Raw genomic sequence first — 23472 nt, 5'->3', positions numbered from 1 at the left:
AGCTTCCGAAAATGCTAATTTTGAGTCACGTTATAGCCGCCATCTTGAAAACTGGTGGCCATATTGGAATTCAGTTGACACTATTGAGTTCTTCCAGTCAGAATACATTCATTTTGATGTTTGGATCATTAATACATTTCTGTTCATTCAAGTTCTACTTCAAAAACCCTTTTTTTTGCATTTGACGAGGCAGCCATCTTGAAAACTGGTGGCCATCTTGGATTTTCAGCTGGACATCATACTTTTCTTAGTTAGTTTCTAGTACATCCTGGACATCATTTGTGCCAAATTTGGTGCTTGCATCACCAAGTGAAAGATTCTGATGGAATATTGACTTAATCTGCCCCACTATCCCTCTTTCCGAATTGCGTAGGTAGGAGGGACAGAGGTGGGAAAGAGGAGTAGCTGCGCCAGCGCGCACGGTGTGCCAAACTTGCAAAATCCGCCTGGCCACACCCAGTTGGCGAGGCGCAGGTGCACTGCGCCTCTGCTTCAACCGGTCTGCGAAACTAGAGGCCAATGACTTCAAGATGAGAGAACTACCAGTGCAAAAATGCTAACTTATTTGTGGGCTTTAGGAGTCAGTCCTGAGCATTCTCAGAACCCATCAGCTGTATTTGGTGTCTGACTTCCGGCAGACGGAGATACAGTCTCTGGGGAGAGACCCCCGATTTTTTGGCATTCTGGTTCGATTTGGGCGGAGGAGGCGAATTTCCGTTTCCGACTTCCGTTTATATATAAGTAAATATGCTGAACCATTGCGATGGATTCAGTTTACAGTGACACCAATTATGTTCCGCCTCGTTAGTTCACCGCATGAACCGTTTAACCTAGCAACAACTGCAGCCGGCTCAAACGTGATTGGTCAATATCACACGGACTACAAACAGCCTACAAACGGAAACCAGGGCTCTTCTTCTGGGCTCTTCTTCCGGAGGCAAGATCTCCGGGGTTTGCCTACAGACTCTACATTCACTGAATGTAGAGTATGTATATAGAGACTAAGTCCTGGGTAACTCTATTGAGTTACGTTATGATGCGTTCAAGCTCTATTTAGTAAAAATAAGTTTTGCGCAAAGGTCAATTATACCATTCTAATGATGTGTTCAATGTAATCTTTAGAATTTAGTTTTGGTAAGAAACTTGTATAAATACAGTTGTTTATAAAAGAAATTTGTTAATTTTTTCACAGCAATATAAAATAGAAATTAGAGTAAATTTAGAATCAGAATCAGAAATACTTTACTGATCCCTGAGGGGAGATTACCCTCAGAATTACATACATATAGTAAAAAGGCTTTCAAAGCAGTTTTTTTTTTTTATGTTTTTCATGTGAAAGAAGGTTATATTAAATGTTGCTTCATAAATGTGTATGATTAAATGTGTACTCATTCAAAGGTAGTTTAATGAAGGGCTTAAATAGGCTACTCCAAAACAGTTAGCTATTTTTTACAGAGTAGATTTCTCTGTTTCCCTGGCACAAAAAATGGAATAAATAACAACAAAACAAAATAAACAACAATATAAAAACACTGTTATCGGCTATCGGCCATCGGCCAAATTGTTACTTTTGTACGTTGGTGTTTAATTTAAAAATCAGTGCATCCCCAGTAGCATAATCTAAGAAGATCACATGCCATGAATTTGGTTGTCTCTATCCCGTGGAATCCTGCGAATCCTGTGGTAGTCTGCCTGCTCGACCCCTGACTTTCAAGCTACCTGGTCAGAGGTGCTTAAAATAGGCGTAAAAAAGGGAAAACACTAAGCTGTGTCACCAGCACTGCTCAACCTTTCCAATTACTTTGCTGCCTGCCCAATGAGGCCCCTGCACACCAAGCGGGTGGCCCTATGGCTCTAAGCTGCCAATATCAAACATGGGACTGGCGCTGCAGTCATGTGACAGCAGTATAGTTTGCTTAAAGCCTGACAGTACCTTTTTACCTCTGGTGAGTGTATTTAAGCGTCATGAACTTGTGCTTGCCGCAGAGCTTGTTTTCTGCAATTATCCAAAATCCAAAAAGTATAATCCAAACAAGCTTTCTTACGAGGAAGTCAGGGTGACGCTAACTTCTACATCAGCCTACAAAAAGAAGTCATCCCTGTGGCGCCTGTAACCCACAGTGCTTGACAGCTTTGTGTGCAAACGATTCCAACACTCAGAACTAACATTAGCTACATCTGCTCACACCAGCGTAATGTTATATTATTATACATACATGTATACAATGTGGCTCTTGACCACATCCCTTACATAAGTGAGCTTTTTAACCGGGGTACCAGTCGGATTGTATCTATCTGTTGCTCATGCTAACCCATTGCAGGATATTTATGCCGCTGTAGTGTTCAGTGTTTGCAAGATGTAATATTCAACAGAAATAAATAAAATAAACGAGCAGTCCTCTGCCTGTAGGCTCGGTCCCTAATAATAGCAGAAACAGTATGCAATTCACATACTGTTGAATAATAAATGGTGGCATATGTAACATATGTAAGCCATTACACCACTGGAATTCATCTGAATGCACACACACACACACACACACACACACACACACTCCTGATTGAGAGTGTGTTTTGTTTGTTTGGTGTTTAGCCAGGCCTTATCACAAACTACTTATGTGTTATACTCCATCAAATTCTCTCACCAGCACACACACGCACGCACGCACGTGCGCGCACATGCGCGCGCGCACACACACACACACACACACACACACATAATGCAAGCTATCCTCATACATTTTATGAACAATAAGCACAAATAAAAATTTGAAAGTTACTTTGGTGTGCAAAATATATTATATAATATTCTACTCTAAAGTAGTGTACAGTAGACCGTTAATGTACAGCAAGACTTGATGAGAAGCATTCTTGTTGAAGCAAACAGACCTGAGGTCAGCTGATGGCATTAGAGAACAGTAATACTCAGCTAATCTTTATCCCGCTGACCAAAATAGTCACAGTCTGCTCAGTAGGCTACAAATTACTAACACCTTTGTTGGTGTGGTTGTCATAGGCTGTTTTAAACACTTAATTAGCCAATTACTAGAATTACAAAATCTTCTGAAGTAAAAATCAGTATAAAACAGCAGAGAACAAGGTATGCAGGTTGACTTTAAATGCAATGTAAGTTGAGTTTTTCAGTATGATCCAGATTGACAGCAGTCTTTGCAGTATACTGGACTTTATACAGCCATATAATAGAACAATGATCGTTCATCGAATATTCTCAGCATCCACACAGGCCATTTCAGTGAGCTGATAACTAGGGCTGTACCCGTTTTGATATTCAACAATTTGTTTTATTTTTCCCTATAAAGTTTTAAAGTTTGAAAAGGTTCAGCGGTACTTTCACATAATATGGTAAACAAGCTAGCAAAAAAAAGTTTAGAAAAATAAATAAATAAATAAATAAATAAAAGACTGCTTGATTTGAGGCAATCTCAGTTGACTGAGGGGTGTCCAACTGATGATTTGAATCTCCAGCTGTCAAGGGGCAGCTCTAGAGATAACATGTATATGGTGTCATGTCGGGCATTTTTTTTTTTTTTTGGTCAGTCAGCGTGCAGTGTATCTGCAACCATTCACAGTCAGATACAAAGGACTGATTATGTACTGCTGAATTACAGCTCACAACTCGCACCAATGGCTGACAGTTTACTAGCCTGTTGCTGATGTGGCATTTGAGGATCATTACAAGCATGGCCATTCCTGGCTTTCAATGTCCAGAACTCTACCACTAACATTTCATTACGTCTCGTCAGGTCAACAAAAATGAAACACTGATTTTGTCTTAGTTTTTATTTTCAAGATCTATTTTTAGCTTGTAATCATCTCATTGTTATCATGGTTTTCGTCAATGAAATTAACACTCGTGGACTCCTGTTTAGATGCCTTGAGTTCAGCATTATGGCCGTCACCATCTTGGTTTTTTGGAGCCAGAAGTCACCATATTTGAGCGAGAGGCTGGAGCTGTGGAGGAGTGAGGGGTGGATCAGACTGAGAAGCTGAGGACACTTTCGGCAGACAGCTTGTCGCTTATATGGTGTCATGTAGGGCTTTCTTTTTTTGTCAGTCAGCATGCAGTGTATCTCTAGGGACGTTTTGGTCTTCAGACTTAGCTGCAGAGTGAGCTCTCCTCACTGTAATGCTGCTCACAACACAGGAAGCTGCATACGTGGATGCAGCTGCCCTAAGCTTGCCCAGTCATGCTCCAAGATAACATTAACATCTGCCTTCTGTTATCAGCAGACAGCTTGTCACTCCAAGTGGTTGAACCTGTTTATGCATGACTTTAAGTCTTCATAAAATGTAAACTGGCGAGTTTTAAAAAAAAAAATAACCCCCTGTACAATTGTCATGGATGTTGAAATAAGCTATAGAGACCAAAACCATTTTTTGTACAAGGCTGTAAACATACTAATTGCTGCTGTAAAGTTGGGCATTTTAACATGGGGGTCTATAGGAACTGACTGTCTTCTGAAGCCAGTCTCAAGTGAATGTTCAAAGAACTGCAGTTTTTAGTACTTCCATGTTGGCTTCATTTTTCAGCCCTTGAGGTGCCGCTTGGTAGCTGAAAGGAATACTTCACCCCCAAAATTACCATTTGTAAAATAGTTGCCGTGTTACCTAGACTTTGTGAAGAAAATGTTTTTCACATATGCCTCCACGAAAATTGCCATATATCAATATATTGATCGATTGATTGTCTGGGGACAATATTTAACAACAGCAAAACTATCAAAACATCTGTTTACAAACTCTTGCAAAAACAAACTCTTACAAAACTAGTTCAGTATAACCCATCCATAATCCATAAGTCTCATTTGTCCAGTCGTGTGATCAGTACTTCACAAACACATGAGTTGCCTGAGAGTTTGTAAACAGACATTTTGATATAGTTTTGCTTAAATGCAGTCCCCAATCAATCAGAAAATCAATATAGATGTTAAAATGTTTTCTTCATGTATTCAAGTATGACTCACTGATATTTAAATGGTGTTTCAAATAAAAAAGAAAACCATGAGACAGAAATGTTTACTTGTTTAGCTATTAATTACAGAGCATTGTTTTGTTTTTCAATGAAATGAATGTCCAATGAAATACGGGATCCACAAACACATTAACATGTAGGCTATTGTGCCTGTTTAAAAATGAGACCATTATTTCGATATCTCTGTAGGAATACAATCGCAGCATAATTGCAGGCACCACACACAGGTCTGCAAGGAATGCCAAGATTCCTTCATGCTTTCTAATCATCTGTCGAAGTGACTAGGAGGACTATATGTGAGTGAGAAGACAGCCACCCAGCCTGACTCGTTGTTAATACGTTCTGTGCTTTGTGTTCATGCAGATAATCTCCACCTACTAGCTTTATTAAATTACGAATTAAACTACTAATTATAATGCTTATTATATAATGTTCCTATACCTTATAGTCATAACGCTGACGTAGATAACTAACTAACTATAGAAGTCCATTGTTTAAAGCTGTTTAGGCTTGTTTTTGGCTGTTCCGATGTGGTACTCACCGTAGTGGGAACCGTACGGGGCAGCTCTAGCGGCTGTCTCGCTCTGTATGGCGGCTGAGCGGCTCGGGGAGTAACGGTGGGGCGCCATGGTGCGCGGTGCTGCCGGTGGTGGAAGTAAAAGACGTACGTTGTAGCACCTGTTCCTTAGCCATACCGCCCCTCCCCCTGGAGATCTACTCTATGCTCGCGCTGTCTCAGAGACGCCTGTGTGATATTGTTCCAGACTCCAACTGCACACCTTGCAAGCTTATTTTAGTTCAGTTCAGTATTTTTTTGTAGTTCACTACTGCTTGGTTATCTCTATCTGATGTTAATGACAGGTCACATAGATTTCAGTAACAAGAGAAACTGATTTAACTCTGACCAACAGTCCAGAAATCATTAATTTGCATCACATTGAATCATGCAGTATACTGACATTGAAAAAACTTAACCCGGTATTATTACTCATCATTAGCCTGCAACCATCTTTTGATAAAATCTACAAAGCACTGATACCTATGTGTACATTAAGTCCTCTGGTTTTACAAACAGATACACTTTGCCTGCTGTTTTAGAGAAATGAGAAATGTGGCCTACGCAGATAGATGGATTCAAATTCAATTCAATTTTATTTTATTTATAAAGCCCAAAACCACAAATCACAATTTGCCTTAGATGGCTTAACAGTATACAGCGCCCCTCTGGCCTTGGACCCTCACAGCATGTAAGGAAAAACTCTCTAAAAACCCTTTAATGGGGAAAGAATAGCAGAAACCTCTGGAAGAGCAACTAAGGAGAGATTCCTCTTCCAGGACATACAGACACACAATAGATGTCTGTGTACAGAACAGATCAACATAATAAATGTACAGTGATCCATATGACAAAATAATACACTGAGAGAGAGATGGAGAGAGAGAGAGAGAGAGAGAGAGATGCACAACAGTAATGACAATAGCCATAATAACATTTATCTTAGCAACAATATGATGATAATAATAATAATAATGATAATAATAATAATAATAATAGTATTTTGGTAGTATATATGTATTAATATATGACAGTATATGTATGTAACAATAATAATCATATGTGTATGATAATAGTAGAAGTATGACAATAATAACACCCCCACATAGATGTGAAAGTGTTGCATAGTAATTAAGATATAGTCTGCACTACCTTTAAGAATTTTATAGCTTATGATTATAGATTTGTGTACGTTATATTTTAGTCATCTACAAGATAATATATGATATTATAGATCAGCAAATTTGCAATTCATATTGTAACCACATCAAACACATCTTTCAAGAGGGTACTCCACAGATTTGCACATCAAAGTCTGCTTACAGGTATTGGGGAGTACTGCCATTACCTCTATTACAACTACGCTTGCTAGTACTACTATGTGAACAGAAGTAGGGTTAAGCCTGTAGTGTCTCAAGAGAGAACTGTGTGAAGTATGATAAACTGAAGTGATGTCCTGGGTCTGTCCCAGTTGGGTCTGAAGAAGTTAAAACATTACAATGCAGATCTTTTATTAAACTGTGGTCATGCTACATGATATCCTCTCTCTCTCTCTCTCTCTCTCTCTCTCTCTCTCTCTCTCTCTCTCTCTCTCTCTCTCTCTCTCCCTCCCTCTCTCTCAAATTCAAATTCAAATTTGCTTTATTGGCATGAAAGTTACTAGAACTATGTTGCCAAAGCATTAATAATCAATGAAACAAAACAAAATATAAAAATCACAAGTTAAAATATATATAAATAAGATGAAACTTAAAAAAAAAAAAGTCAAGAGAATAATGAAAAAACAAAAACACAATCTATCTCGGCTGGGGTGAAACATGTCTTGATTTGTGACATGCAGTAATATATTCTCCTGACAGTTCTACAGCAAAGCTGTCTTCTCCCAGAAGGATCTGACTCAATTTGTCTCCTTGGAGGGTGAGGAAGTCTGGAATTTTCTCTTTGAATTTGGGATAGAAATCTCTGATTTCTTTGTATTTTGGGCAACTTGTGAGAAAGTGAGTTTCTGTCTCTACTGCTGTTTCACAGTGGACACAAATTATTTTTGTTCTTTCTAGCCATTCTCTTTTATGGTGAACAGTTTCAATGGCAAGTTTATGGTCACTGAGTCTATATTTAGTTAGGGTTTGTCTTTTTATTGGGTGTTTTATTTGGGTTAAATATTGGGCCAACTGAAATTCTCTGTCCAGTAAGTTATAGCATTCTAATTTATTGATTGTTTGGGATTCTGTTTTCCATTGTTTGAAATATTTTAGTTTATTCGCTTTGTCAATTTGTTTTATTTGTGAGTATAGAATTATTTTTGTAGCACCACTTTGACTTTGTGTATGCTCTGTGCTGGTATTAGTCTGAATCAGACTCTATCAAGTGGTTCCAAAATTTGATAGTTCTCTTTTTAATTTAATTAAGAGGGGGAACTGGTCAAGCTCTGCTCTGCAGCCGTGGTCTGGACAGTTTCTGTGGACTCTCAGTATGTTTTTGCAGAATTTAAGATGCACTCTTTCAACTGGGTTTGAGTCTCAGTGCTCTTGTTTAAGTAACGGGCCCCAAACTTCACTTCCATATAGGAGGATTGGTTCAATAACACTTTGGAAAATTTTAAGACAAACCTTGACTGGGGGGTTTAATTTAAATAGGACTTTTCATATGCTGTAATACGCTCTATGATCTTTATCTGCCAGTGCACTCATAGCCTTGACAAAGTGTCCTGAAGCAGTGAAAGTTAGGTCTAGTTAAGTATATTCCATTTGTGTGACTCAGTGTTGTCTCTCCCAGAGTAAATTGATACTTTTTAGATTGTGATCTTGCTTTCTTTTGAAATATCACAATTTTAGTTTGATCTAGGTTTACTCTGATTGCCCAGTTTTCACAGTAGTCATGAAGTATGTCCAGATATTCTTGCATTCCTTGTTCTGTTTGTGACAACGGTAGGAGATCATCTACATAAAACAGACACTTGACTTCCTTTCCCTCCAAGTCAAGTCCTGGGGCTGAAGAGTTTTCAAGTAGTTTTGGTAATTGGTCAATGTATATATTGCAAAGTGTCAGGGATATATTACAACCTTGATGGACCCCGCGACACTGTTAGAAAATGAATGCGCTGTAGAAGAACAGATTTTTTCAGAGTATTTACGTTTAATTAGATCATAAACTTTGCCTCCAATACCATTTCTGAGTAACTGATAGAAATGAAAATTTTGCCAAATCGAATCAAAAGCTTTCCTGAAATCAACAAAGCAAGCATACATTTCCCCTTTATTTTTTTGATGTACATGTTTTTTGGATTAGAGTATGGAGAGTAAATATGTGATCTGTTGTTCTATGTTTGGGTATAAAGCCAATTTGGGATTTACTTAATACATTACTATCGATCAGGTAGGACAGTATTCTTGAATTTAATATGCTACAAAATAGTTTCCCGAAATTAGAATTTACACAGACACCCCTATAATTATTGGGATTTAGATTGTCTCCATTTTTAGAAAATAGGAGTAATCACTCCCTTATTCCAGGGTAAATTCCACTTCTTAACACCAAATTAAATAATTTTAGTATAACCAGTTTAAGTTTATTACTACTGTGTTTCAACATTGATACCATTAATACCACAAACCTTTCCATTTTTAAGATCAGCCAGTAGTAATTACACTGTCCAAAGCATTTTGGTTGTCTTTTATTGCATTTTCTAATGATTTTATTTTGTCAATTGTGGGCATCTGATGTGTGTTTAAATCATAGTTTTCTGGATTTTGATATACATTTGAGAAATAGTTTTTCCAAACGTTGCCATTCTGAATTTTAATGCTATCTTTATTTTTGGTTGAATTCAATTTTTCCATAGGTTTCATAAAGAATTTTGGTCCATTGCCTTTTCAGTTTTAATTAATCTGTCCTCAGTGTATTTGGCCTTTTTTGGTTGATAATTTTCTTGTATGGTTTAAGGGCTGTGTGGTATTCATGGCACAGTTCTTGGTTTTCGGGATTGTTGTGTTTATTGTTTGACAGGTTTCTGAGATGCTTTCTGAAAAAGGAACATTTACTGTCAAACCATTGTTCTTTTCTTGCTTTTTGTTTGATTTGGTGTTTGGTCTTTTCATTTTGGCCTCTTTTGCTATTTCATAAATATTGGATTCAAATCTTTAGTGGCCAAATTTATGCTATCTTTATTTAGCAGGTATTGGTTACACAGAGCGTTATCTAGCATGGTTTGTATATTAGTGTTGCTAAATGCATTAGTGTAATCAGTGAAACTTTTCTCTGCCCACTGTGGCTGTGGTAAGACTGTGAATGCATTTATATTTTCTAGGTAGATAACTGCGATTGCATAATCAATGACACTATTTCCCAAGATAGAGCAGTACTGTAGGTAAACGTGCCCAGGGATTCTCCTCGTGTTCTACCATTAGCAATGTAAAATCCCAGGGCTTTGCACATTTGTAAAACTTCTTTTCCACTCTTATTCACTATACTATCATAGCTATGCCTATGTGTTGTGATGGTGGGTTGGTATAGAGGGGATACATCTAAATGATCATTGCCGTCTGTATCTGTAAAATCTTTCTCCTTGCCAGCTCTGGCATTGAAATTTCCACATAACAATACAGAGCCAAGTGACTGGAAGTGAAGAATTTTTTTCTGGATTTCATGAAGATATTCTTCTAAATAATATGGGCAGTTTGAAGGTGGTAAATAGATAGCACACCGATTAACATCTTGAGTGTTTTCAAGAAGTCCTCTGCTGATTTTTAGCCAGATATGTGTTTTCCCTTTTTTGACTGGCAATATGTAATTGTGATGTTCCCGTTTATACCAAATAATTATGCCTCCAGATGTCTTCCATTTTTTATGTGGGAATATTTTAAAGAGGCCAGACTCAGTTCATTATAGTTACTTGGGCAGTTTGAAGGAGTGTTATCATGTCTCTCTCTCTCTCTCTATATATATATATATATATATATGTATGTATGTATGTATGTATGTATACTATACTGCTTCCCCCCCAAAAAAACTTCAAGGTCAAGCAAGGAAATGACAAGAGACTTGGGGTGTACCTACTGAGTGCCTTTAGCACTGCGTCACTTCCCCCTGCAGGCAGAATAGCAGAAATACTCTCAGTAATGTTTGTTTGTTTCTTGTTTTCCTCACACAGCAGAGGGCTGTACAGTGAAGCAAGTTTGATGGAGCCAGGCTGTCTTTGCTTCAGGAACCCCCACTGAAACCGCAGTCAGAGATAATGGGTATCGTGAAGGTGATCAAGCGGCCTTGTTTGCCAGGTTTGCTACAACAGGCACTGTGTGGGTCCCATGAAAGTGAAAGGGGGCATTTGGTGACATGTGTGTGTTTACAGTTTTTAGAATATCATGCAAGCAAAAACAGGGATATGGTGGTGGTGGTGATGGGTGAGAAACCATTTAAGCAGTGTTAAATAAAGTTATCTCAGTAATGTCAAGTGTGTTACCAATTGTTTAACAACTAAAACAACAGCAACAACTCATAATTCTGAGAATACAAAGAGTATTTCTTTCAAAACCACCATTCCATGACCATGCTGTGCTGTAAAAATTCTTTAACTAGAGATAAAATCCTCTATTGTTTGTCACTATAACAGTAAAATGAAAATTAATCAAAATCAAATAAAATAGATACTTTTCATAAAACATATATGATAAAAAAATACGTAAATATATATTTTTATATTGTGTGTGTGTGTGTGTATGTGTGTGTGTGTGTGTGAGTGATGGGCCAGCCAAAATACCCAGATACCCAGACCAGCCCACAAAGGGCTGTAGGATCTGGGCTCTTCCCTCTAACCTAAAATAGAAAACTAAACCTAAACAGAAATAAAACCCACGAAAAGTAGAGCTATCGGACCCACCAAAAAACAAAAGAGTGTGTGTGTGTGTGTGTGTGTGTGTGTGTGTGTATTTAGGTCATTCACCTCAGGCTGTGGCATGCTAATACATACTGGAAGGCAAGATTTGCCCTGTCTCCCTCTCCCAGGAAAATTGTGAACTTTGAGAGCTCACTGAGCTCTTTGAAGTCAGGAACCAAAGAGTCGAACCTGTTGAAATAAATGTTCCTTATGTTATCAAATGTTTTACAATGTCAGAGGAAGTGCATCTCTGTTTTGACCTCACCTGTCGAACAGTGACTACATACTCTGTTTTCTTTTGGTTGCAATGACTTTTTGTGTTGGCCTGTTTGATTGCCAGTTTGTGGTCACTGAGCCTGTACCTGGTTAGGATCTGTCTCTGCTTTCTATCTCTGACAGTAGAGAGATATTCTGCCAATTCATAATCTCTGTTTAGGGCCAGATAACATTCTAATCTACTCTGGCTTTTAGTTTCTTCTCTCCAGTGTTCTACATAGGTTTATCTACATTGTTTTATATATTTGGTTGACTCTGATTGGTGTTTGGAAAGCAGTGTTGGTGTGAGACTGGTCAGAGTGTGTCTGAGAAGGGCCAGTTAGTCTCAGCACCAGCTGACACAGGGGACTCTTTTCTGGGTTTAGTTCCTGTGTTTGGGGGGCTTTGGAATGGAGAGTGTCTTGTGAGCTGGCTTTAAGGTGGATGAAAAATTTCAGTGCTCTGTTCTGAATGTTAATTATCAGTGGGTATCTTCCTAATTCTGCTCTACATGCATTTGTTGGTGTATTTCTGTGTACGTGTAAAATGTATCTGCTGAATTCTGCATGTAAAGATTCTGTTGGATGTTTGTCCCAACGGGTATAGCTGTGATGACTGAGTGGACCCCATACTTCACTACCATAGAGCGAAATGGGCTGGATGACACTGTCAAATATTTTGAGCCAGATTTGAATTGGAATTTGACAATTATAAAATTTTCTCTTAATTGAGAGCTCGTAGAGCTTTTTCTTTTAGTGCATTCACTGCCATGTTGAAACTCCCTGATGCTGTTATGGTTATAGCAAGGTAGGTGTAACTCATACTATGTTCAATGATTATGATTATTTATGGTAAACTGATATTTGATATATATACAATGAGTCACAGTATTAAACAGGCCAGCTTTTCAGCCCTACAATGAAAGATGATCTTGGCTGAACGGGAAATGTTTGGCCAGAGAAAATTGATTCAGCAAAAGGTTGTTATTCAAAAAGGATCCATAGGGTGGCAGTAGCAGTCCAGCCAAGAGACAGACTAACTGCACACCGATTTTCACACTTTCTTTATCACAGCAGATAACAACAGTGAATGTGGTCAAATAAAGGTAGGAATGCAGTAGCTCAGTCCATAGGGACTTGGCTTGGAGGGTTGCTGGCTCAAGTATGGAGTATGGACTGGTAGCTGGAGAGGTGCCAGTTCACCTCTTGGGCACTGCTCAGGTACCCTTGAGGATGGCACTAAACCCCCAACTGCTCAGGGCAAAGGCAGGTTCGCTCTGACATATCTCTGCATGTATAGAGGGTATGCGTTTATGTCACTTCCCCCCCGGGACACGCCCCTCTCAGTTGGACTGAATGGCAAAACAAACCTCCCTCAACATGGCGGAGTGTAGCAGTGGACACAGCGAGACTGGGATAAATACGGATTATAGGATCAAATTAAGGAGAATTGGACTCGACAATGATCCGCACAAGATACCAAAGAACAAGTGGTCCACGGACATTGAAATGTGGAATCGGATATCCTGACATTTATATGTACCTGATTTCAACGCTGGGAAAATACACAAAGCAAAGCCTGAAAGCATATAAAAGCCTCGACGCTTGGTCGTACTTCAAGGCCGGAATTGTTGGCGAAATTAAAGTGACGAGAACACCGATGGATATTCTGGTTGTCTGTGGACAGGTGTGTATATATAGCCTATATATCATATAAACTGTGAGTTAGCTAATTGTCAGGCATGCCTTGTTCGTAGCTAACACTGCCACTCACTAATTGTGCATGTGAAACACAGCCAGAGAATGAATGAGCCTCCACTGAAACCTTGGATAGCTGCGGAGAAGACAGGGACAGTTTTGACTGCTCATTGTACATGTATGGCAGGACTTGGAGAGACGTGTTCGCATGCAGCAGCGTTGATGTTTGCAGTTATGTCTGGGATGAGGATGTGTGATGACACGCTTTGTACTTCACTGCTCTGAACTGTCCTCTATAGATGTGACATGTCCCAGAACACAGAGTAGAAAGGTCTTAAGTCAAGTTGACATGAATGTGGTCAATGAAGCTATATCTAGGAAGTCAGGGCCCTGCGATGCTACATCCAGACCTACAGAAAATGAACTTGCAAGCTTTCTGGATAAACTGAAGCATGCAAACCCAAGAGCTGCTGTGCTCTCTGTAGCTCCAAAGCACTCCAAAGATTTTGTCCCTATGGCTCTGAAAGATGGCTATCCTACTCCATTGGGACAACTTTATGAAGCTGAGAATGCTACTTTGACGTACAGTGAACTTATTGAAAAATGTGACAAGGTGTCAGGCTTCATCAAGAATGTGGCATACCTACAGATGTGGCAGGGTAACAGCTTCCAATTTTGGTGCAGTTATCAAGAGCAAAGAAAATCAGCCCCCGAAATCACTTGTGAAAGTCATATGCTACCCAGAGTCAGCTAAGTTTACAACTGCAGCAACAAGGTACTATTTAACAACACAGACAAATTATGAAATTTCAAAGTTGGTCTCTACTCAAATGATGGAGCTAGTGAATGATAAAATCTCTAATAAAACCTGATGCAAAGTAATTATGGACATGTATATATGTATGTCCAAATTCAAACCTAATGTTATGTTTCATCAAATATTTTCGGGTGGGGCATTCATCAGGAAAACAAGGTGAAGGAGCAATACACTGAGACCATGTCATCAAGACACATCAATTTTGATGTAACCCCCACTGGACTCTACATTTCCTCACATTACCCTCATCTAGGCGCATCCCCTGATGGGAAGGTGTCTTGTGACTGTTGTGGCTCAGGCTGCCTGGAAATCAAATGTCCCTACTTGGCAAAAGACAAGACACTGATTGAACTGTCAAAAGAAAAAGACTTTTGCTTGGTTACATCTTCGTCCTTAGATGTGACACTGAAACTTAACAGACAGCACAACTACTACTTTCAAGTGCAGTGCCAGATTCATGTCACAAAATCACTGTACTGTGACTTTTGTGTGTGGTCGCCTTCAGAATTGCATATTGAAAGAATAACTCCAGATTTAAATTTTGAAAGACATGTTATGAAGGCAACTAAGTTTTTCAAGTATGGAGTGCTGCCAGAATTATTGGGAAAATGGTTTACAAGATGCAGTACTGAATCTTGGTGCAACATCTGATCTGTAGGACTGCTGCTGTTGTGTTAAGCCCTTCACCTTAGGGATGATGTTACAGTTTGTAACTGACTGATATTTATACCTAAATGACACGTTGCTTACAGAGAAAATATGAAGCTCAAGCTGCACTGTAATTAAGTACCACAACTGTATTACTGTATAATGGGGGAACTACTGAACATTTTGAAAAGCCCCAAATTACTGACTGCTGCTTGTGAACTGTTACCTGGTAAGTTTCTACCTCACAATCAAAGAAGCGGTTTGTGACACATTTTACAGATGTAAACATATTTTACATTATTGTTCTAAACCAAGGTTTTAAAGCGTTTTTTTTTGGCGTTATCTTTTTCTTGTTGGTCCTAACATTTTATATGGACTATACCTATTTAGAATGTAAAGCTTAATGGGGTTATTTCCCCATACTGTTTTCATGTTTAAGGTTGGAAAGTGAGATATTAGCATATCTAGACTGACTTGACAGCTGTGTCAAAACTATTGAAATAGTTTTAGAGTATCACTTTTATTTGTCATGCTTGCTTTAGGGAAAGTAACTTTGTCATACAATGAATTTGTACAAATATTTACAAACATTTCAGTTCCACAGTGTTCATCCAAGCATTACAGGCATTAGAGCCATTTCTGCATATTTTGTTTGATTATTGTTATTTTTAATAATACTGCGTTATGGACAATGAAATAATTAATGGCTCTAAGTTTATGTTTTAGTTTAACTGTGTAAATGTTTATATGATGAGGTCCTCCTCCCAGGAAATGACATATAGAGGAGCGCGGGACAGGTGTTGCTGATGAGACAGGGGAGAGCCGTATTGTTTTTGGACCGCTCTCCTTTTTTCGTTATAGCATGCTACTGTATAGGCCTAATTATGCTCATGTTTTGTTGTGGACACTGCACCATCGACAATATAATAAAACCTCTGTTCGATCCAAGCCAGACAGTGATTGTTTCATTGGAGCGCGTCAAGACGGCAGGTCTCCCCTGAACTAAGGAAGGCGGGCGAAACCCATAGAAAGGCCGCCACATTTTGTCCAAAAACACCGCAACCTGTGGATATGTGGATAATCCAACTCAATGGAACAAGCGCAGGACTTTTATTGACCCAAACACATGCATCGGCCTCAGCGGACTCGTGAGTAAAATTCGCACTCGAAATTATGAATGAAATGCCTCGTGGTTCACGGGATCGGATGCTTATGAAATGTTTGTGAATGACCAAGAAATATGAATGAGTTCTGCAAACAATTAAAGGAACGGTGTTGATAAATAAAGATCTGATCTGTAAATAAAGACAGAAAGAACAATGGATGCTGATAAAATGCCGGTTGATGCTGCTGACGCTGAGGAGAGATTTAAATTACTCAGCGCGTCACGCAAAGGGAAACTTGGAGCGTGCACGCGCAAAATGAATGAAAGAAAAGCCTTAATGGAAACTGGAGGGAATGTTGAGAAAGTGGATGAATCTGTGGCCCTTTTTCGAAGATCACTGAATGATTTTAAGCAGGTTCATGAATCAGTCCAAACGTTTTTGTCTGAGGAAATAAAGGAAAACGAGAGAATTGATTGGTATGAATGAAAATGTCCACATTTGAGAATTTCCTGAAGGATGTTGGAAAATGGAAAACTTCTCAAACAGATCCTCAGTCACTCATTGAACCCAAGGACAGTATTTCCAATGTTTCAAAGGGTTCAAAATCAGGATCAACCACTTCTACTGCCTCAGCCCGTCTTAAAATTGCCACAGAAAAGGCTGCGCTGCTAGCCCAGCAGCAGCTTTAAAAAGGAAACATGCTCTGGAAATGGAGAAGGCTCAACTAAACACCAGACTGGAACAAATGGAGTTGGAGATGAGTCTGGCTGAATCAGATGCAAAATAAAAGGTGCTAGAGAACTTTGAATCTCAAAATGAACAACACTTAACAACATCTGAACCACAAGAGCAGCATGAGGATGGCATGAATGAATATTTTGAAACTTATCAGGAAAAAGCAGATGCGACAGTGATTCCAGAAGCATCTGCCGTCGAATTTACTGAGCTTGGAGCGATTCCCAAAACCCCCCTCCAAAGATATCTGAACCAACAACCAAAACCACTAGCAAGCTCTCCACAACAAAATACGAAAACAACTTGTATCACTCTACAACAGCAAGGCCCTACAGTTCAGAGTTCTCCACAAACAGCAGCAGGTGGTTGGATTAACATGACAAACAATGGTGACAATTTTCTGACTGTAATGCAGAGACAAAATGACATTGCAGATTTACTGGCTTTGCAGCACAAGTGAGTATCACTGCCTGCACGTGAAATCCCAGTTTTTGATGGAAACCCACTTAATTATCAAACCTTCATGAGGGCATTCCAGCATGGCATTGAGGAGAAAACCGATAGCTACCAAGACATGTTATATTACCTGGAGCAATATACATCAGGCACCTGCCGTGAGTTGGTCAGAAGCTGCCTTCATATGGACGCTGAACCAGGCTTTATAGAGGCAAAGAGACTGTTAAAGGTGCATTTTGGAAACGACATAAATATTGCAAATGCTTATATGACAAAAGCTCTGACCTGGAACAACATAAAGGCAGAGGATGGAAAAGCACTGCAAAGTTATGCACTTTTCTTAAGAGGATGTTGTACTGCCATGAAAGGTCTGCAGGACATGGAGGATCTTGACCTACCATCCAACTTAAAGCTCATTGTGTCAAAACTTCCTTATAAACTAAGGGAGAGGTGGAGAACTGCAGCTTGTGACATTTTGGAGCAGAGAAACACAAGAGCAAGACTGCAGGACCTTGTGGCTTTCATTGAGAGGCAAGCTAACATACTACAAGATCCTCTCTTCAGTGATATTCAGGATCCTCACACACATATTAGGACTTTAAAGGCCAAAACCATCACAGACACAAAATCAAACACATTTAGATGCAAAGGAAGCAGCTTTGCTACCACAGTGGCAATGGTATCTGACAGCAAAGCACAACACACACAAGAGAAATCACCCATTAAAGTCAATTTGGACCACAGCACACACACAGACACCTCATGTGTTTTTTGTGCTGGCAAACACACTTTAGCTGAATGTCAGAAGATATTTGCACAGTCTCATGAAGCTAAAATTGAGTTTCTCAGAGACAATGGATTGTGCTTCGGATGCTTGAAAGTGGGACATTTGAGCAAAAACTGCAAAAGAAGAATGAAATGTCAAAATTGTCAGGGCAAACACCCCACTATTTTGCACATAAAGAGACCTCCCAAATTCGAGACAGACTCCCACAAGGCTGAGCTGAACAGTTTTGCAGCTAAACCCGAGGAAACATCAATCAGCAGTGCCCTTGTGTCACTTGAAGAGGGAGAAGGAACTGGGGCTGGTAAAGACTGTATACTCGCCATAGTTCCAGTGAGGGTTAAAGTTTGTAATGGAAATAAAAATGTACTTACCTATGCCTTCCTGGATCCAGGCAGCACCGACATGTTCTGTACGGAGAACCTCATGAGGAAGGTCAATGCTAGAGGCCGCAGAACTGAAGTTCTTCTGCAGACTATGGGAACAGAGAAAACAGCTAAGAGCTATGAGCTGACTGGTCTAGAGGTGAGTCATATAGAGGATGATACCTACCTGCCACTGCCAAAGTTATATACTCAAGACAAGATTCCTGTGACAAGGAGAAACATTCTCACCCAGGCAGATTTAAACAAGTGGCCCTACCTGCAGGAGATCAAGGTAAAGGAGATAGATGCTGATGTGGATCTTCTTATTGGTGTGAACTTACCAAAGGCTATGGAACCATGGAGAGTCATAAATAGCCAAGGAAATGGACCATATGCAGTTAAAACACTGCTAGGATGGGTGGTTAATGGTCCACTCAATGTTTCTACTGCTGTGGAGCAGGAACGCACTGTGGCATCTGTGAACCGAATCTCCATTGTGCACATTGAAAGGCTCCTGGAAAGACAATATGCACATGACTTCCCAGAGAAAGACTACGAGGAGAAAGTGGAGATGTCCGCTGATGACCGATAGTTCATGCAAACTGCCTCAAGTTCTGTTACTCTCAAGGATGGCCACTACTACTTACCTTTACCTCTTCGTGACAGGAACATCAGCATGCCACACAACTATCAGATGGCAGAACAACAAACGTTACATCTGAAAAGAAAATTTCAAAAGGATCCGGTTTATGCAAGTGAGTACAGAGACTTCCTGAGTGACATCATAAGAAAAGGCTATGCTGAGAAGGTACCACCAGAAGATCTAACACCAGAACGTGGCAGATTGTGGTACATACCCCACCATGGTGTGTATCATAAACGCAAAAAAACCCTTCGTGTAGTCTTTGACTGTGCATCAACCTTTAAAGGCACGTCACTCAACAATGTACTCCTACAAGGCCCAGACTTGGCTAACTCACTTATTGGTGTTCTGCTCAGATTCATGCAAGAACCAGTTGCAATTATGGCAGGTATTGAGAGTATGTTTCACCAGGTGAGAGTCAATGAAGAGGACAGGAACTTTCTCAGATTCCTATGGTGGCCAGAGGGAGACACAAACAAAACCTTGGAGGAATACAGGATGACCGTACATCTGTTTGGCGCTGTCTCTTCTCCAACCTGTGCAAACTTTGCACTGCAAAAGATGGCAGAGGATAACAGTAATATCTTTGATGGAGAAGTTTCTGACACAGTCAAATCCAATTTTTACGTCGATGATTGTCTGAAGTCAGTTCCAACAGAGAAGCAAGCAACAAGTCTTGTTAAGAACCTCAAAGAAATGTGCTCTCTTGGAGGATTCAAGCTGACCAAGTGGGTTAGTAATAGTCGTACTGTGTTGGCATCCATCCCTGAAGATGACAGAGCAAAACAAATGAAAAACTTGGATCTGGACAGGGAGACACTGCCTACTGACAGAGCATTAGGACTGTACTGGGACATTGAGAAGGATGTATTTAGCTTTCATGTCACTGTTAACAACAAAACCCCCGCCAGAAGAAATATACTTTCCATTATTAGCTCTGCGTACGATCCTCTTGGTATCCTTGCCCCCTTCATATTAAAAGCCAAGCAAATCCCCCAAGAACTCTGTAAGGCTAAGCATGGGTGGGATGAAGTGATTCCTATGGAACTGCTGAAGTCATGGCAACAGTGGCTCAAGGATCTGGAGAAGCTGGACAGATTCCAAATCAACAATGTATGAAACCGAAAAACTTCGGCCAAGTAAAAACTGCACAACTACACAACTTTTGTTTTTTATTTATTTATTTATTTATTTATTTATTTATTTAACTCACGACCATGATCACATGGTATGGAGCACAGCTATACAAAAACAATTATACAAACATGGCTAGTAGCAAGGCTGTACAAATTCTCTCATCCCTGCAACGAAAACAAAATAAATGTATTACTTAAATAAAGGAAGGACGCTCTTCAAAAAGGCACCTAATTTACAAATAACTTTTAGCTTATTGGATTGTAATAACAAAATTAACTTAATCATAGATGGACGATTTATATAATACTTTGGCATAAGTTTTTGTCTGAGTTTCATTATACTTACATTTTTACACTGAAACAGGATATGAAACTCATCGCCAATACAGTTATCATTACAAAGATTACAAAACCTCTGGCTTCTATCCAGACCTTTATATCTTCCAGTGACTTCTGGGATTCTGGTATTATTCATCCTGAAGTTACAAATTGCCTGTCTGTACTTTTGATTTTCACACAATAAATACTTTTCTAACGTAAATTCTTGTTTAAACTCAACATAAATATCACATGATGCCATACTATAGAGTTCACTTTGCCATTTTTGCAGAAACTGATCTTTAAGTCTCTGTTCGACAGTTGATTTCAACCAGTCACTGTTACTACATGCTTGAGACAGCCAGAGATAAGACAGACCACAATCATCCAGTATCCGCTTCACTTGCAGGATCCATGGAGACACAAATACATTTAAATTATACAGCCTAAATAAACATTCGTACATTATCCTATTTAATTTACTTTCTTTACCTTCAATCAGCTTCCCCCAATAACCGATAACTCTTTTTGACTGCGATACACAGAGGATACCTCCCCAACTCACCATAGACCATGTTATTACATGTTGCTGTTTTAACTTTTAGAATATATTTGAGGAATTTGAGATGTAGTTTTTCTAGCGCATCAATTTTTTCAAATCCCCAAACCTCACATGCATATAACATGACTGGGGAAACCAACTTCTCAAAGAGGTCTAGTGTGACATCTACAGGTAGGTCATGTGTTCTACTTTTACAAAGGAGGGCATACATAGCACGAGATGCCTGCTTACACAACTCATCAATAGCAATTTTAAATGAACCATTATAGTTTATAGTGATCCCCAGATATTTAAAACAATGAACAACTTCTAAATTTTCTCCATGACAAACAAACTTTAGATTGCTGGTGTCAGCTTTTCTGGGTCCAAACACTGTGACCTTAGTTTTTTCGCTATTGATCTTCAGTTTCCATTTCTCGCAGAAACCACACATAAAGTCTATTGCTTTCTGTAGCCCCTCCTTTGAAGTAGACATGACAATTGTATCATCCGCGTACAACAATACCATAAGTTGCATATAATTATCAATCATTTCATCATCAAAATTAATAGACTGACAGCCATTACATATCAGATAATCCTCTAAATCATTAATAAACAGTGCAAACAGAAATGGAGATAGATTTTCACCCTGCCTAACACCTGCTAAACTTACAAAAAACTCTGACTTAATTGCATTTACAAAAACACACGATTTTATGTTTTTATACATGTTCACTACTACGTCCAGGCATTTACCCTTAACACCTACTTTTAGCAATTTATACCAGAGAGCATCCCTCCAGACTGAATCAAAAGCCTTACTGTAATCAATAAAGGAACAGAATAGTCTCCTCTTTTTGAAACAAAATAAATCAATGACATGTTTCAACAAAAACAAATGATTAGTGGTGGAATAGCCCTTTCTAAATCCTGCCTGGTTTTCCCTCAGGATAGAACTGTCCTCACAGAACTTAAGTAGTCTTGTGTTTAGTATATTCGTAAATAGTTTACCCAAACAACTCAAAAGTGTGATGCCTCTATAATTATCGCAATCTGCAGCATCACCTTTTTTCTTAAAGATTGGCACAATCAGACCAACTGTCCAGTCCTCAGGGAAAATACCAGTGTCAAGGATCTTATTAAATAAAGAAACATATAATGGCATAAAAATGCTTGCAGTACTTTTGATATACTTGTTTAGGATCCGGTCAGTTCCTGCTGCTTTTCCAGGTTTTAATTTTACAATAACCTCCTTAATTTCATGTTCGGTAATACTAGAATTTAGGACGTTACTATCATGAGTGTGTTCAGCACAATCATCTTCAAGCGCCTCAGTCATTTGTACTTCCCAGTCAGATAATCTTTTAAAATGCTCATAAAAAACTTCAGGTGAAATTGGACAGTTCTCCTCCTGCCCTCAGATGGTAGGCCTACCTATCTAACCTCAAACACAGCTGTAGAATCTAATATATATTTAGATTGCTTCTCCCCAGTTTCTCTTCAAGAATTGACCGCAGTGATTTCTTCATCTAAATCATCAACGTGTCTCTTAGACCCCATCCCAACTAGGCTACTTAAGGAGGTCTTTCCTTTAGTTAACACTCATATATTAGATATGATCAATATATCCCTATTAACAGGCTATGTACCACAGTCTTTTAAGGTAGCTGTAATTAAACCTCTCCTAAAAAAGCCCACCCTGGATCCAGAGGTGTTAGCCAACTATAGACCAATATCTAATCTTCCCTTTATGTCAAAGATCCTTGAGAAAGTAGTCGCAGACCAGCTGTGTGATTTTCTCCAGGATAATAATTTATTTGAGGAATTTCAGTCAGGATTTAGAGTGCATCATAGCACTGAGACAGCTCTAGTTAAAATTACAAATGACCTTCTGATTGCTTCAGACAAAGGACTCGTCTCTGTTCTTGTTTTATTAGATCTTAGTGCGGCGTTTGACACAATTGACCATCAAATTCTACTGCAGAGACTGGATCACTTAATTGGCCTAAAAGGTTCAGCACTAAGCTGGTTTAAATCTTATTTATCTGATCGTTTTCAATTTGTTGACGTTCGTAATGAATCATCCTTACGTACCAAAGTTTGTTTTGGAGTTCCGCAAGGTTCTGTGCTCGGACCAATCCTATTTACTCTATATATGCTTCCTTTAGGTAACATCATTAGAAATCACTCTATAAATTTCCATTGTTATGCGGATGATACACAGTTGTATTTATCGATGAAGCCAGAAGAAAGTAATCAATTAACTAAACTCCATAACTGCCTTAAAGACATAAAAAATTGGATGAGCACCAATTTCCTGATGTTAAATTCAGACAAAACTGAAGTTATTGTTCTTGGCCCCAAACAACTCAGAGACTCTTTATCTGATGACATAGTTTCTCCAGATGGCATTGCTCTGGCCTCTAGCACTACCGTAAGAAACCTCGGAGTAATATTTGATCAAGATTTGTCTTTTAATTCTCATTTAAAGCAAACCTCACGGACTGCATTTTTTTCATCTGCGTAATATTGCGAAAATTAGGCCTA

At 39.1% G+C, this 23472-nt stretch overlaps 1 protein-coding gene across 1 annotated transcript in view; it reads right to left on the bottom strand.

Moving 5' to 3' along the window:
• LOC117271560 (choline transporter-like protein 5-A) overlaps positions 1 to 5628 on the bottom strand; it is a 266710-nt gene extending 261082 nt beyond the window's left edge. Inside the window, exon 1 of the mRNA XM_078172866.1 lies at positions 5535 to 5628. Within this exon, the coding sequence (XP_078028992.1) occupies positions 5535 to 5622 (88 nt within the window). The 5' untranslated portion in view covers positions 5623 to 5628. The remainder of the gene's footprint in view (positions 1 to 5534) is intronic.
• Positions 5629 to 23472: the final 17844 nt, after the last annotated feature.

This window comes from Epinephelus lanceolatus, chromosome 12 (genome assembly GCF_041903045.1).
Source record: "Epinephelus lanceolatus isolate andai-2023 chromosome 12, ASM4190304v1, whole genome shotgun sequence".
NCBI classification, from domain to species: domain Eukaryota; kingdom Metazoa; phylum Chordata; class Actinopteri; order Perciformes; family Serranidae; genus Epinephelus; species Epinephelus lanceolatus.
This window is presented reverse-complemented; position numbering and strand designations above follow the sequence as displayed.